The sequence below is a fragment of the Zalophus californianus genome, chromosome 14 (assembly GCF_009762305.2).
Source record: "Zalophus californianus isolate mZalCal1 chromosome 14, mZalCal1.pri.v2, whole genome shotgun sequence".
NCBI classification, from domain to species: domain Eukaryota; kingdom Metazoa; phylum Chordata; class Mammalia; order Carnivora; family Otariidae; genus Zalophus; species Zalophus californianus.
The window spans coordinates 22419525-22433208 of record NC_045608.1 but is presented as its reverse complement, the minus strand read 5'-3'; the positions used below and the strand labels follow the sequence as shown (position 1 = coordinate 22433208).

General features: G+C 48.7%; 1 protein-coding gene across 5 annotated transcripts in view; it reads right to left on the bottom strand.

Annotated features, from left to right (window-relative positions):
• ZNRF3 (zinc and ring finger 3) overlaps positions 1 to 13684 on the bottom strand; it is a 191246-nt gene that overhangs the window by 8734 nt on the left and 168828 nt on the right. For all 5 annotated transcript variants that reach the window (XM_027577010.2, XM_027577006.2, XM_027577008.2 and 2 more), the window contains one exon: positions 226 to 300. In XM_027577010.2, coding sequence (XP_027432811.2) covers positions 226 to 300 — 75 coding nt within the window. The remainder of the gene's footprint in view (positions 1 to 225; positions 301 to 13684) is intronic.

Here is a 13684-nt window from a genome sequence, read left to right as displayed (position 1 = left end):
TTGAAAATGCCCGCCCCCCCAACCACCAACTTCCTGGCTCTTCACGCCTACTTAATACCCTTGCCTCGGAGTAGGAATGATGTCTAAACATGGGTTTCCAGTGTCAGCAGACAAGTGCCGAGCCCCGAGGTGAGGGGGACGCCCCTGTGACAAGCCCAGCTAACTAACAGTACTTCTCTGGGGGGGGGGGGGGACCGGCCACGCCGCATGCCCCACGTGGTTTACCTGGTCAATAGCTTCTGGGTTTTCCGACACATCAAAGATGACCGCAGTGGCTCCCCGCTGCACCGCCCGCTTGGCCTGGCAGAATTAAAAAGAACAGGTTGGCACTCTTGGTCCTCTTACCTTGCCAAAGCTGGCCTTGGAAATCAGACCTGTATTTGAATGCAGAATCTGACAGTCACCAACTTCCATGACTCTGGGCAAGTTACTAACTTCCCAAAGCCTCAACTTTCCCATCTGTAAGAAAAGCGACAATGCCACCTACATTGTACGGCTAATCTGAGAACGAGACGAGTCAGAATAGGTGAAAATTAGTAACTGGGTACTCGATTAATCTTTGTCTCCCTGTCCGGCCAAACATTAAAAACACATCCACAACCTGCCCAGTCAGCACGAAGGTATTGGTTTCAGTATTTTCTGCTATGAACACAGAGCCCCTGGCAACCAAAGTAAATGCCTTTGCTGCTTCTCTTGTGGTCCTTCTTCCTTCCCATGTCAGCCAGGACTGCAGTTAGAACAGCACACCCAATATTTCCAAAGGAATCTCAAAATGGTCAATTTTAATAACTGACATAAGCTGAAGACCTTTGGAGATGCTGTCAGCTATGAAAAAAAAAATCGTAAATGGGGATTTAGAGCAGTTGGCTGCCAAACCTGGCTACACATCAAAAACCACTTGGGAAGTTTGTAAAGCAGATTTCCTGGCTCAAACCACAGAGACTGATTCAGCAGGGCTGGAGTAAGGCCCAGGAAACGGAGTTCTGGAAGTTTTCTGAGGGATTCAGATGATTCAACCACTTGGGGGACTCTGGATCAGAGAGCTGAGATGAGAATGTTTTAGGAACAAATGTAAAGTGGTGGCATTCTGTTTTGAGGGAGGAATCTTTTCTATCCCAGCGAACCTTCTAATTTCATGTCCAGCTAAGCACACAACAGGATGAAAGCTGTGGAAGAACAAGACATAAGACATAACCCTTGCTTTTAGGAACCTAAATTTTATTAGAGAAGTAAGATACCTCTAAGGTGGGGGAAAAACAACAAAAAAATAAAACATCAAACCTCCTATAAGTTGGGCAAATAATGGCTGGTGTTCAGAGATCAACTCTATGGCCAGAATGTGTGACAAAGAATAAAATTTGAATTGAAGGCATTCCTACGGAGGAAATAATCACTACGGGGATGCAGCATAAGAAGGCAACACTGAACCTAAGGAGATGTGAAAGTGGCTGGACCAATGGCTTCACAGGCCCACTAGAGGGCAGTCTTATCCCACAGCTTTTACCAGACCAGTCCCTGCACCGTGTACCAAAGACGCAGAACTGTGAAATCCTCTGGATACTGCAAAGTCCCCAGCAACTTAACGAGCCCGGGGAGCCCTGTGTGCTGTGCTGCACAAGCTGTCCTTCTTCCCCTGGGACTCTTTCTTGTTGAACTGAGACTCAATTTCAAGTCGCTTCTACCGCTTGTCCATCCCACCCCACTGCCTCACCAGCAAGCTGCAGTCGGGAGTGACAAGTTGCCAATCGTGGGCAAGTCACTGAATCTGAGTCCCAGTCTCAGTTTCCCCACCTGTAGGAGGAGGAGGAAGCCTGTTATGACCACTAGGGTCCCTTCCAGTTCCCAATCTTGGCCACTCAATGGAGAGGCACGGCACTGTCCAGAGCAGTGAAGAAAGAGCCACAGTGGCCCTATTACCCACCTCCAGCGGGAGAGGACATGATGGCCCAGTGAGAAAGTTTGAGGCCAGGGGGTGTCACCTTGCTCCAAAAGGCTCTTAGGGGCACAGACTCCCTTGCCTGAGGCCAACAGCCCGTGGGCCCCAGAGTTAATAAGAAATAGGCGCTGTGTCTTCTACTCAGGTGAAACCATAGTCTTCACAAATTTTCCCTAGATACAGAAGGGCCCCAAGGAACAGCACTGAAAACAGGTAATAAACAGGACCTCTTGTTCCTTTATTTGGCTTTCATTCCACCATCAAGCGTATCAACCAGCACCTGAGGGAACTGTGCATTCAGATCCCTCCGGATCAGGAGCACTGAGCACCTCCCGCTTTGATGCTGGAGCACCTGGAGAGCCTGATGGCCCCAGATGAAAGGCAGGACCTGGGGTAGTGTGGTCTTCAGCCATGTGGCTGGTCACACTTCCAGGCTTCCCATCTCCAAAGGAACGTGGAGGTCTCAAGGATCTGGAGGTGAGGCATGACCCATCCGGGACAGGCACTTTTTTAAAAGGCTTTTTTTTTTTTAATTTTTTATTGTTATGTTAATCACCATACATTACATCATTAGTTTTTGATGTAGTGTTCCATGATTCATTGTTTGTGCATAACACCCAGTGCTCCACGCAGAATGTGCCCTCTTTAATACCCATCACCAGGCTAACCCATCCCCCCACCCCCTCCCCTCTAGAACCCTCAGTTTGTTTTTCAGAGTCCATCGTCTCTCATGGTTCGTCTCCCCCTCCGACTTACTCCCCTTAATTAAAAGGCATTTTAAACAAAACCTAGGATGGTTGAAGGGTCTCTCCTGGTTTCTATAGTAAAAACAGCAGGCCAAGAATAAGGTGCTTAAAACCCACTTACCGCCCCCATTTAATGGACTCATACACAACCAGGCTAATACACAGGGTCCAAGTACAAATATTTTGTTTGAGAAAATGAGAATTCTCACAGTTGACTTACTTTAAAAAATTAATGGAAGCTGCTATTAAAATAAGGTTGTTATTTCCAGTCCATACCAGGACTAGACAGGAGGGGAGTCAACCCAGGGTCCTGTTGAGAACTGGCCTGTCAGGAGCCAACCCAGGATTTAAAATAGACCATGAATAATCCAGATTTAGAAAATGACACCTTTATTATACTATGCCCAAAGCGAATTAAAAAACACAGAACACTACTTGGTCACACTTTCCCCCTCACCTCACATTTTCAGTTTAAAAATAGACGAGGCATACTCCTGAACCAATCTCCACATCTGAGATCATTTCATCATTTTACCTAGTTAAGCTTGGGCCCAAATCTTGTTTCTTGTTTCTTTTAAGTAGGCTCCCCGCCCAGCGTGGAGCCCAACAAAGCGCTTGAACTCACAACTCTGAGATCAAGACCTGAGCTGAGATCAAGAGTCCGACGCTTAACTGACTGAGGCACCCAGGCGCCCTCCCCCCACCCTGCCCCTAAATACGGATTCAAAGCAAATCTAAACCATAGATTGGGAGGTTACAGAGTTGGGAGATTAGTGGTCTTGTGATCATCAGAAACCCTATCTTTCCGAAGTCACAAAAGTCTCAAGATAAGGCTGTTTCAAAGAAAGAATGGAAAAGATGCAGCCTGGGGGATGAGGCTAGATGAAGGTCACGGGTAAGCTGGGCCACAGTTGCGGAGGGCAGTTACCCTTGAACTGTGTGTAGAAAGAAGGGCGTGAGAAGGGTGTGAAGAGCAGAAAACAGGTGGCAAGTCTTGGGAAGGCGTCCTCAAAGCAGCCCAAGGCCCTCCCTGCCTTTCCTGCCCTCTGCATGCCTGCCCCCCAACCTTCATCACCTCTGCTGCCTCAGTCAGGCAAGGGCAGGTGGACAGGTCGACACCAGCCAGCAGGTGACTGGAAGCCCAGTGGTAGACTACGGAACAAAAGGTTGTCATGGTCCTTTATTCACCTTTCTGGGGCTGCAAGACCCAAGGCTAGCCAATGTCCATAGCCACTGACATAAGTATCAAAAGTGCAAACATCTGCACACTTAGATTTCCCAAAGTACAAAATTTCAAGCCCCAGGAGACAGGGTCCTACTGTGGTTGGCACTTACCTCAATGCAAGTCTCCTACGGTTATTCCATAAACGTTTATTCTGTGGTCTGCCTGGGACCATACTCTTGGGTTGCTGCTCCCTGAACGTGGATGTCTTTTCCCAGAAGGAAAGCGCTTCTATCCCTATGTTTGAGTCTCGAATTTCCAGAAGGGAATGAGGCATTCTGATGAGAATAGTCCCACCACCACCTTGTGGGTGGGAGAAGTCAAAGCCTCCCGTTTGCTTCACTTTCAATTAAATTCTGAAATTCCAATCAGGAATGGATCTGGCGCTCTCCCCAGCATGTGCAAGTTACACCCAGACTTGGTAACTCCCAGCAGCCCCCGGGCATAGACTCCTTTTTCACCCTTGTTTATCTGTTTGTCTAGCGCGGCATGTGGTGGCCCTAGCGCCTAATATTTATTGCAGGAAATCTTTGACAGAATACCATCTTAATCGGAGATAACCCAAAAGATGACTAAAAGTCTCCTTTGTCCCCAACTCCTGACCATATGATAACCAAGGAAGTTGGATTGTTAGTGCTGATATGAAGACCTGTGTCTTCAACCTCTTATAGGAAGTTTTGACATATGGAGGCTCCAAACAGACTTTTTTTTTCATTTTGGTTTTGTTTTGTTTTGTTTTACACTTATCATAAGCTTCCAATAAGTCATTAAAATTCCTTATAGACACCTTTAAGGCTGTGAAATATCCATTCACATACTCTACTCACTCATGTATTTTTGTTATTTGAACTATTCCATTTTTTTACTATAATAATGCTACACTGAACAAATTGTGGCTTACCTTCCAATTTCCTTAGGAGGGCCAAAGAATATGAAGATAATCGTTAAGAGTCATAATACAATCCACTTAATGCCCCTCTTTATAAACCCACTCAACTCTTATCTGTAATGACAAAATAGGATGGCGCAGATATTACAAGACAAATTTGTCAACACATTTAACTTCTGGGTAAAGTGACCTGTGGTGAGCTGGCTAGGAGAAGGAAGTCAGTTTGAGAGTAACTCTTCGCATATGCTTCATATGCAGAAAGATACTCCAGTGTGAGCTACCATGTGTTGATCATACCTACTGATTCTTCAAGGTCAAATTCACGTGACTCCCCACCCATAAGATTGATAAGTTCTTCTCTATAGCCTAAAGCAGCTCTTATCCCTCTCTGGGCCCGAATATTTCTAAGGATTTCTCTTCCGCTGCTTACCACTTTCTATGATGCATTTTCCCCTCAACACCATCTTTCATGTTTTTGCTATTCATAAAAGTAAAATGTGCTTAATGTGAATACTTTTAAATAATTCAGAAACTGAAAGTGGGGCGCCTGGGTGGCTCAGTTGGTTAAGCAACTGCCTTCGGCTCAGGTCATGATCCTGGAGTCCCTGGATCGAGTCCCGCATCGGGCTCCCTGCTCAGCAGGGAGTCTGCTTCTCCCTCTGACCCTCCCCCCTCTCATGTGCTCTCTCTCTCACTCTCTCTGTCTCAAATAAATAAATAAAATCTTAAAAAAAAAAAACTGAAAGCAAAAATGAACTCACCTATTACCCCCTATATCCTAGGCTTTATAACATTAACAGTGTGGTTTATATCTTTCCATGTTTTTTTTTAAACCCATATATTAGCAGGAATAAAATGCACATATACACTCATATATCAAAATACACTTAAAAAACCACAAATAAATTGTGTGTATATACTATTCTGTACCTCCCTCACCTTAACTCAACAATTTACTCAACAAATTATATGCATTTATATAAAAAAAATGTCATTCTTCTTACCAGCTACATATATCATTCCATTATATGGTTGTACCTGAGTTTAAGACTGTCTCCCTGAGGGCGCCTGGGTGGCTCAGTCGTTAAGCGTCTGCCTTCGGCTCAGGTCGTGATCCCAGCATCCTGGGATCAAGTCCCACATCAGGCTCCCTGCTCGGCGGGAAGCCTGCTTCTCCCTCTCCCACTCCCCCTGCTTGTGTTCCTGCTCTCACTCTCTCTCTGTCAAAAAAAAAAAAAAAAAAAAAAAAAGACTGTCTCCCTGACAGGCATTTAGCAGATTTCTACATTTTCTCTATTATAAACAGTGCCATATTTATATTCTTCATACTCACATCCTGGTGGCATCTATTATTAAATAAATAGTTACAAGTGGTCCTGCCTAGTCAGAGGGCACAGACATCTTACATGTAAATGGCTGGCCTGGGTGCTGGGCTAACCTGCCCTCAGGGTCTCAAGGTACCAGGAGGTAGATCTTACTGACCAGTCTGTGTGCCCCATAAAGCCTAACAAAGCAGATTACCTTGGGCATGGTCCTTACTCAACAAATTAACAGAGTAGGTGGGAACTGAGTTTAATTCTATCTGTAGTGCCATTTATTCACTTGTTTTTTTTTTTTTTTAAGATTTTATTTATTTATTCATGAGAGACAGAGAGGGGGAGAGAGAGAGAGAGAGAGAGAGAGAGGCAGAGGGAGAAGCAGGCTCCCAAGGAGCAGGGAGCCCGATGCGGCACTCGATCCCAGGACTCCGGGATCATGACCTGAGCTGAAGGCAGACGCTTAACCATCTGAGCCACCCAGGCGCCCTATTCACTTATTTGTTACCAGTAGTAATTAACCAGTTCCTATGTGTGCGAGGCCCGGGGATACCGACAGCGGGAAGCAGCAAGTGGTAGACCCCTGTCCTCATGGAGCACACATTCTGTAAGCAATGCTGGCAGAGCCCTCTCTGAAGAGGGCAGGGGAGTCACAAGGAATAGTCTCTGTGTTCCAAGGGCAAATGGGTAAGAAATGATGAATATGGGCTCAGTTATCTCATGTCTCTACTGCAGCTTTTCCCAAAGTACACAACACAGGATGAGATTTTCTTGGTCAGCATCCTTTGAGAAATGCTGCATATTCTACGGTGACCTCTGACCTCTACAGAGCGCAATGGTATCCTAGAGGCTCTTCTCTACCTAGGATCCCCCATTTCTGGGGATGCAAAATCCTTTTGCAACAACTCCTGTCAACACCCTCCCTTCTCTGGAAGATGTTTTGGAACCCACTGATCCACAGTGTGTGGTATGCCAACGAGAGAGGACTATCAGCCCTTATGCATTGCCCTGCTCTAAGGTGTAAGGAGAAGGCTGAGGGATATGACAGAGATCTACATTTTGAGCTGGAAAACAAGTAGAGAAAACACGCACTGCAATCTACATGAGATGGCTATTGGTATGAAAACATTCAATTACATAGTTCAATTTGACAACTACTCAAGAGGTCCAACTGTGCCAGACATTCCAAGAAAGAGACGATCTGGGACCTTCTAGAAGTGCCTGTCATGACACACTTGCTACTATCCTGGCAAAAGAGATCTTGCTTAGAAAGGAGCAGGATGAGAGTGTGCAGATCTCTTTTTACCCAAGAGAGTATTCACTTGCAGCTCTCCTCTGATACACTTACAGAGCAGTGTGACCTAAAGTGGCCAAAACCATTACTGCAGAGAATCCACAATGGCACCAGAGTCCCCGGGCTTGGTTCCTATGACTTGGTGTCAGCATTCTGCTTCAACTTGGATCCTCAAGTTCCTTCTGTGGCTATTTCCAAAGAAGAGCACACTGTCCTGGGCCTCTGTGGGTCATTTCTTGCTCAGGCTGATACGGATGCATGGGGTCTTGCCGTGGGCCTACCCTTCATCCAGTCCTCACCCTCCTATAACCTAGGCTCACAGGGGCCAAGCTAAACCTTTGCCCTCACCCCTACACTCAACTGCTTACCAAGACTTGCTGATTTCATCTTCCAAATCCATCCGTTGTTTTTCCACCCCCACTGCTGCCCCCCTGTCTAGGACACCCGACTTCTCACATGAGTCACAACAACGTTTACCCTTGGGGGTTCCCTAGCCCATCCCAGCAGCCCCCCAGGGTGGTCTCTACCCTGCAGCAGAGGGACCTTTCTAAAATCACAGCTCTGACCTGCACCACTCTCCTCGAGTAACTGTGCTGCTCTTAGCGTAAGCCGTGACCTCCCCACTGCTTATGGCAAACTCCACACTCCAACCCCTGAGTCTAAGGGGGCTGACCTTCTACTAGTTCTCTGATGGCCTGCATCCTTGCTGCGGAGGAACACACTACCTCCCCCACACCCGCTAGCCTTTCCCTCTTCTAACTCTGGTCGACTTAGGTGTTATTCCCTCCACACTGTTATTGCCTGTAGCCTGACCGTGCCCCACCACTGCAGCTCTTATGACGTCACACTGTAGTTGTTTACTCAAAGTGCCTCTTCACTAGAGGGCGGCCAGTGTGTCAGACTTCTTTCCTGCCGAATTCCCAGAATCCAGCAAAGGGCCTGGCACAGGGTAAATGGCCAAGAAATGTTTGTTGATTAACCCAAAAAGATCAGCTTTTGCCCTCGGGGTTAGCATCAAACACTTGTGCCCCCCCACCATCTCCACTACTCCAAGCACAGACTGTAGCTTGCTCCTGGCCACCCGATCGCCAGTTTCCTTTGACTTTTAAATTGAGAAAGGTCTGGTCTCTACCAGACCTTCTTGGAACTCAAGATTCTGCGCATTTGAGACTTTCAGGATTTGGTTTACGCAGACACATCGTCTGCTGCAGCCTTTCCTGACGGGCCTCCTATTGGTGGTTAGTTCTAAGGCCACCGTTGTGGTCTCTGGGCAACTTCGACCCCAGCCACTACAAGTGGCTCTGCCTCATCGTGGATCTTTATCAGGCCCCAGGCCTCTGTGCGAGCACATCTCTGATGTCAAAGCTCTTAGAAAACAAGCCCGTGCACCTGCGATGTTTGTTCCTTCCACTCTGCGGAGGAATGCAAGCTCCTTTTAGAACTCTGACCCAAGGCAAACTCTCACCGCATGACTACCCTTGGGCAAATCCACAGGAACAGATGGCACGAGATGCAGATTTTTACAGTTTCCTCCTATTATCACTCAGGGGACCTTGGGCTTTTCTTCAGCCTAAAAGACGGGTGGAGCCTACGTTACACCTCGAAACCTGTGGACACCATGGGGGCCTGTCTCGGGAAAGTGCGCAGATACCAGTCTGCCTTCCCCAGCTGGTGTGAAGATTGGAAACTTGGCTTTCTGGGGGAACTGGTGGCAGAGTCCAAACTCCCAAACTCAATGAAAGCCTCGTTTGGGACAATGAGGCCAAAGTACAGGCTTGAGAGGCTCATCCGCCTAAGGCTTGAGCCTCGGGCATATCACTGCCAGGAATGCAGGGTGCCAGGAACAAGCCCTGCGTCTGTCGCCACTGCCGCAGGGCCTGCTCTGTGGTCGGGGAAGGACAGGGACTGTGAGCGTGGATGGAGACCAACCAGCCAGTCCCCGAGACTGGCCACGCCTGACACCCACCCGTCTCTCATAGCTGGGCCTGCTGTAGTCCAAACAGGCACCACTCACTGGGTCCCTTTACGCCCCGCCCTCCGGAGGCCAATGAGTGGATTTTAAACCCTCCCTCCTCACTTTTTCCTTTCCTCCTCCCCCGGGTTCTTCACTTAGTAGTGACCACCCAGGCACCAGGCTCTTGATCATTCTGGTCAGCTGCTGTTCCCTGAAGCATGAGTCACTGCTCATGCAGGGGATACTCCTGCCAGGCAAGGGGGCTTGCAAGGCCGGTCTCACCAGCGCCCTGTTTTCCTACAGAAACCTTTCATTCCATAGGAAATGAGGTCACACATCAGAGCACATGGGTAACCGGTGAGAAAATGCTGGTGCCAAGAAGGGGGCGGGTGCCAGAAGTGTTGAGGGAAACGACCCTAACACCCGCAAAACCACCAGACCAATCACCTGCTGCTCTGGGACAGGGTAGAGAGGAAGGGGTGCACCTAGCTTAAAAAATAACCTGCTTTCTTTAAAGCACAGGCAACATAAATGATTCTACCAAACCAAACCTGTAGAGCGTTGAGCTAATTTACTTTCATGATTTGGAGCCCCTGATCCACGGCCTGAAGGAGATCGGCGCACAAAACGGCCCCACAGGGGCAAAGAGGGGCGGGGGCGCCTGGGCAGCCACGCAGGCTCACTTTCCGGGAGTGGGAGAGGAGGGGGCGGGGGTGCGGGTGGGTGGCGCAGCTCTGCCCGCTCCACCCGGCTCCTCGCTCCAGGGCTTGGCTGCAGCCCGGCCTGACCTTCCAGGTTTCGCTGGCAGGAGATCAAAGTGCCGAAACCACAAACACAGCTCAGAACTCCGAGGCCCCCGCGGCCTCCCCCCAGGGTCCCTCCTCCCTTTCCACCCTCCAGCTTCAACCCCGCCCCTCCCCTAGCCCTGCTTCTCCACGCCCTCCTTCAGGGTTCCTCCCTCTCCGCTTCCCCACGCTCCCCCCGACCCCAGTCCCTCTCCCCACTCGGTGGGGCCGGCCTCTGGGGGAGGGCTCCCATCCGGCCTTCGCTGACCCTACCCTGCCGGCTGCGCCCCTCCCCATCGGGAGAAGGTATTTCTCGCCATAATTAAAGTCATTAAGCCTCCAAAGGCTCCTGTCGGCTGCTGGTTCTGAGCTCCAGAACGAAGATGATGCATTTTAAGTCCTAGTTAAGATTATGCTGATCTATTTAGGAGGCATGTAGCAGCGAGAATTCAGCGGTTAAGTTAGTGGTTAAGGCTGCCTAAGTTTAAATAGTGTTATTTATTCTCAAAATATGTAGCAGCCCCACTTAATTTCGCCTAATTAAAGGAACCGACAGAAAAAGCTGGAGTCCGTGTCATGGCGCCATTGCACAGGTTGGTACCCTTTTCACAATCAGAAAATGCACTGGGTTCAAACGGAAATGCATTTTCCCAGATCTTAATCTTAAACATAAGACATTTAGACCAGTTCCAAGAAACACAATGATCCTCTTTGTTTTAACACCTGACAAGGAGCACCAAAAACCCAGGAAGCCTGTCCACACCCTCCTTCCGTGGCCACTGCTGGGTGAAGGGATGTTATGGAAAAACGTCTGCAGTTAGGTTGTTTCGTGAGATGTCTCTGGCTGGCGGGGAAACTTTTGGAAGAACTTCTTAGCTGCTATCTTGGGTTGAGTTTCCAGAAGTCCCACTTCAGGGCCAAAGTCAGCAACTAGGAACTTTAAAAGGGACCACCCCCTTCTCTGCATAGGACAGGTTAACACTTGTTTAATAATTGAAACAAGTGTTAATTAGGTGGCATACTTGGGCTGCACAAGGAACAACAGTGCCTAACAAAGTCTGAAGACCCTACAGCCTCCCTTCTGCCACGAGAGGTGGAGGACAGACTCTCTGAGGGTTAGGGCTGAGCTCCTGGCCACTGCAGCCATCAGGCAGGGAAGACTCGGTTCTCACCTGTGGCCCCAAGGAGGAGGCAATCTGGGAGACTGAAAAAATACCCATGCCTGGGCCCCGCCCCTAGAGATGATGACTTCATCTCTGTGGAATGGAACACTGGCAGCAATATTTTTCTAAAAGTTTCCCAGTTAGTCTTAAAATCCAGGTAGGGCTGAGAACCACTGAGCCCAAGCTGCAGGGAGCCTCTGGGATGACTGTCAAATGTACATTCTGGGACCCCTCTCCCGGTTTGGTTGGACTGGTGAAGGTCCAGAAGCTTTCGCACTGGCACGGGGTCATGCTTACGGTGGGGCAAAGGAAAAGTGTTTGAGAATTCCTGCTTAGGTGGTAAACTGTTTGAAAAACCGAGATTATTCTGATTATATGCTTTTCTTATTTGTATTAGGAGGAAGAGAATCTGGATGAAAGAATTCTTGCATGTCTGAGGCAGGCTTGCTCCTAACATTTGTGGGGCTTGGGACAAGAGCCAACAAACCATGAAATAAATTATATGCTACCCTTCTATCTTTATGTACACCTCCATAAAGACCTGAAAGATCACGTTCAAATGAGATTTCTCTAACTTCCTCTTATGAGCGTTCCTCATCAGAATGTGTCATTGTGGAGAAAGCTGACTCCTGACCCACACTGCATTTTGAGGGGGCTTGTACACATGTGAGTAAACGCCCCAGCCTCGTGGCCAAGGTCTGTCTACTCTCCTTGGGGATAGGGGTGTGCTCCCAGGGCAGTCTGCCCCCAGAAGGATGGTCCTGGAGAAGAGGTCTGGAAGCCAGCATTGGCTCATGCGGGGGGAATTCAGGATCCCGAGAATGGTTCAAAAGGGGGCTTCCCCTTGGACTCCTCACCTGGTGGCCAGAAGCTTCAGAAGCAGGGCCTTTCTGGCCTGGTCTTGGGGCAGTACTGGCCCAAAGCATCACGCTCCAGGAAGGGAAAGGAAGCGAAGTACCTATTATGTACCGGGCAAGGCAGTAGGTGCTTTCAAATGGCCCACCGATTCTATACACAGCAGCTCTGCAGTCAAGGGGCTCGTTGACTCCCATTTTATAGCTGGAGGCTCAGAGGTTACCTCCCAAAGTCACAAAATAGAGAGCTGACATGCGACCTCAGCCTCTCTTGGTAATCCCAGGCTACTGAAATACTCTGGTTATGCTAGGAGTTTCATAATCAAGTGTGACAAGAGAAGCGGTGCACGTGTATCAACAGGAGTGCTGAAACTCTGAGTATCCCATTAATAGCTTATGTATTGTACTTCCCAATCCTACAAGGAATTCCAGATAGCTCGTACCCTAACCCATTTGGACTCCCTCATCTTTGAAACTCCCTTTACAAAATGTCATGCAGCTCCTATAGTCAACATAAAGAGGGGTGGCAGGGTGGAAAATTCTACCTTTGTACAGGGTTTCTTGCTTGAAAGCTCATGTTTGTTTTTGTCAGAGGGGCTATTTCATTCAAGGGAGTTACATCTACTGCCACTTTAGCCAATGCAAGCCCACAAACAATACAACTTTCACTCGGTATACTTCTTAAGGATCTACCAAGGTGGTTTCAAAATGGTCCCCCATGTGCCCTGTTGGGTCGTGTCCTTGAATCTGTGACTTTGTATTAGAATTTCAGAATGATACAGTTTCACTATCTCTTAACTTCACACCACAATCATTTGTAATAGCAAGAGAACCAGATCTCTCCCTCTCTCTCGAGAGGGGCAGAGTCCCAAGGGCCCCCCTACCCTGCTCCCTCCTCAGTCACACTATTCTTATCTGGGTGCAATCAGTTTGATGATGCCCCCAGCCAAGGTGGCCTTGAGGACAAACACAGCCTGAAGGGGACCTGTGAATGGATGGGCCAACCCAAGTTCTTTTTAGCACTGCCAAGGGGCAAGGGGAGGGAGAGGCGCTGTCCCTTCATACAGCTTGGGCTGCAATCCTGGCTCACCTTGCAGGTGAGCAGACTTGACAGCCTTTCTGTGTTTCCATCTGTTCGATGGGGACAATGCTAATAGGTCGTATTCTCACAGTCACTGAGAGATGTTAGAAGACTGGATGAGACCATGCCTGGCACATGGTGAGTGCTTAGGCCCCATCTGCCTCCTTGGACAGGACACATCCGCTCTGTGTGTCTCTTCTGGGCACCGGGCCCGTCCCTTGACTGCTTACAAACAGGATTCTTCTCCTCTCCAGGAAAGAGAGCCTGGGTGCCCTGCCTGGTCCTCCTATAGGCCCAGTTCCCACACAGAGCAGCAGGCACTCAAGAGTCACGGTGACTCCGCCTTCTGAAGGGTTCTGGAAGCTGATGTGACTCTGCTGCATATCATACACATGAACATCACAGTTCAGGGCAAGAAATGATGCCATGGCACGAAACAGCAGA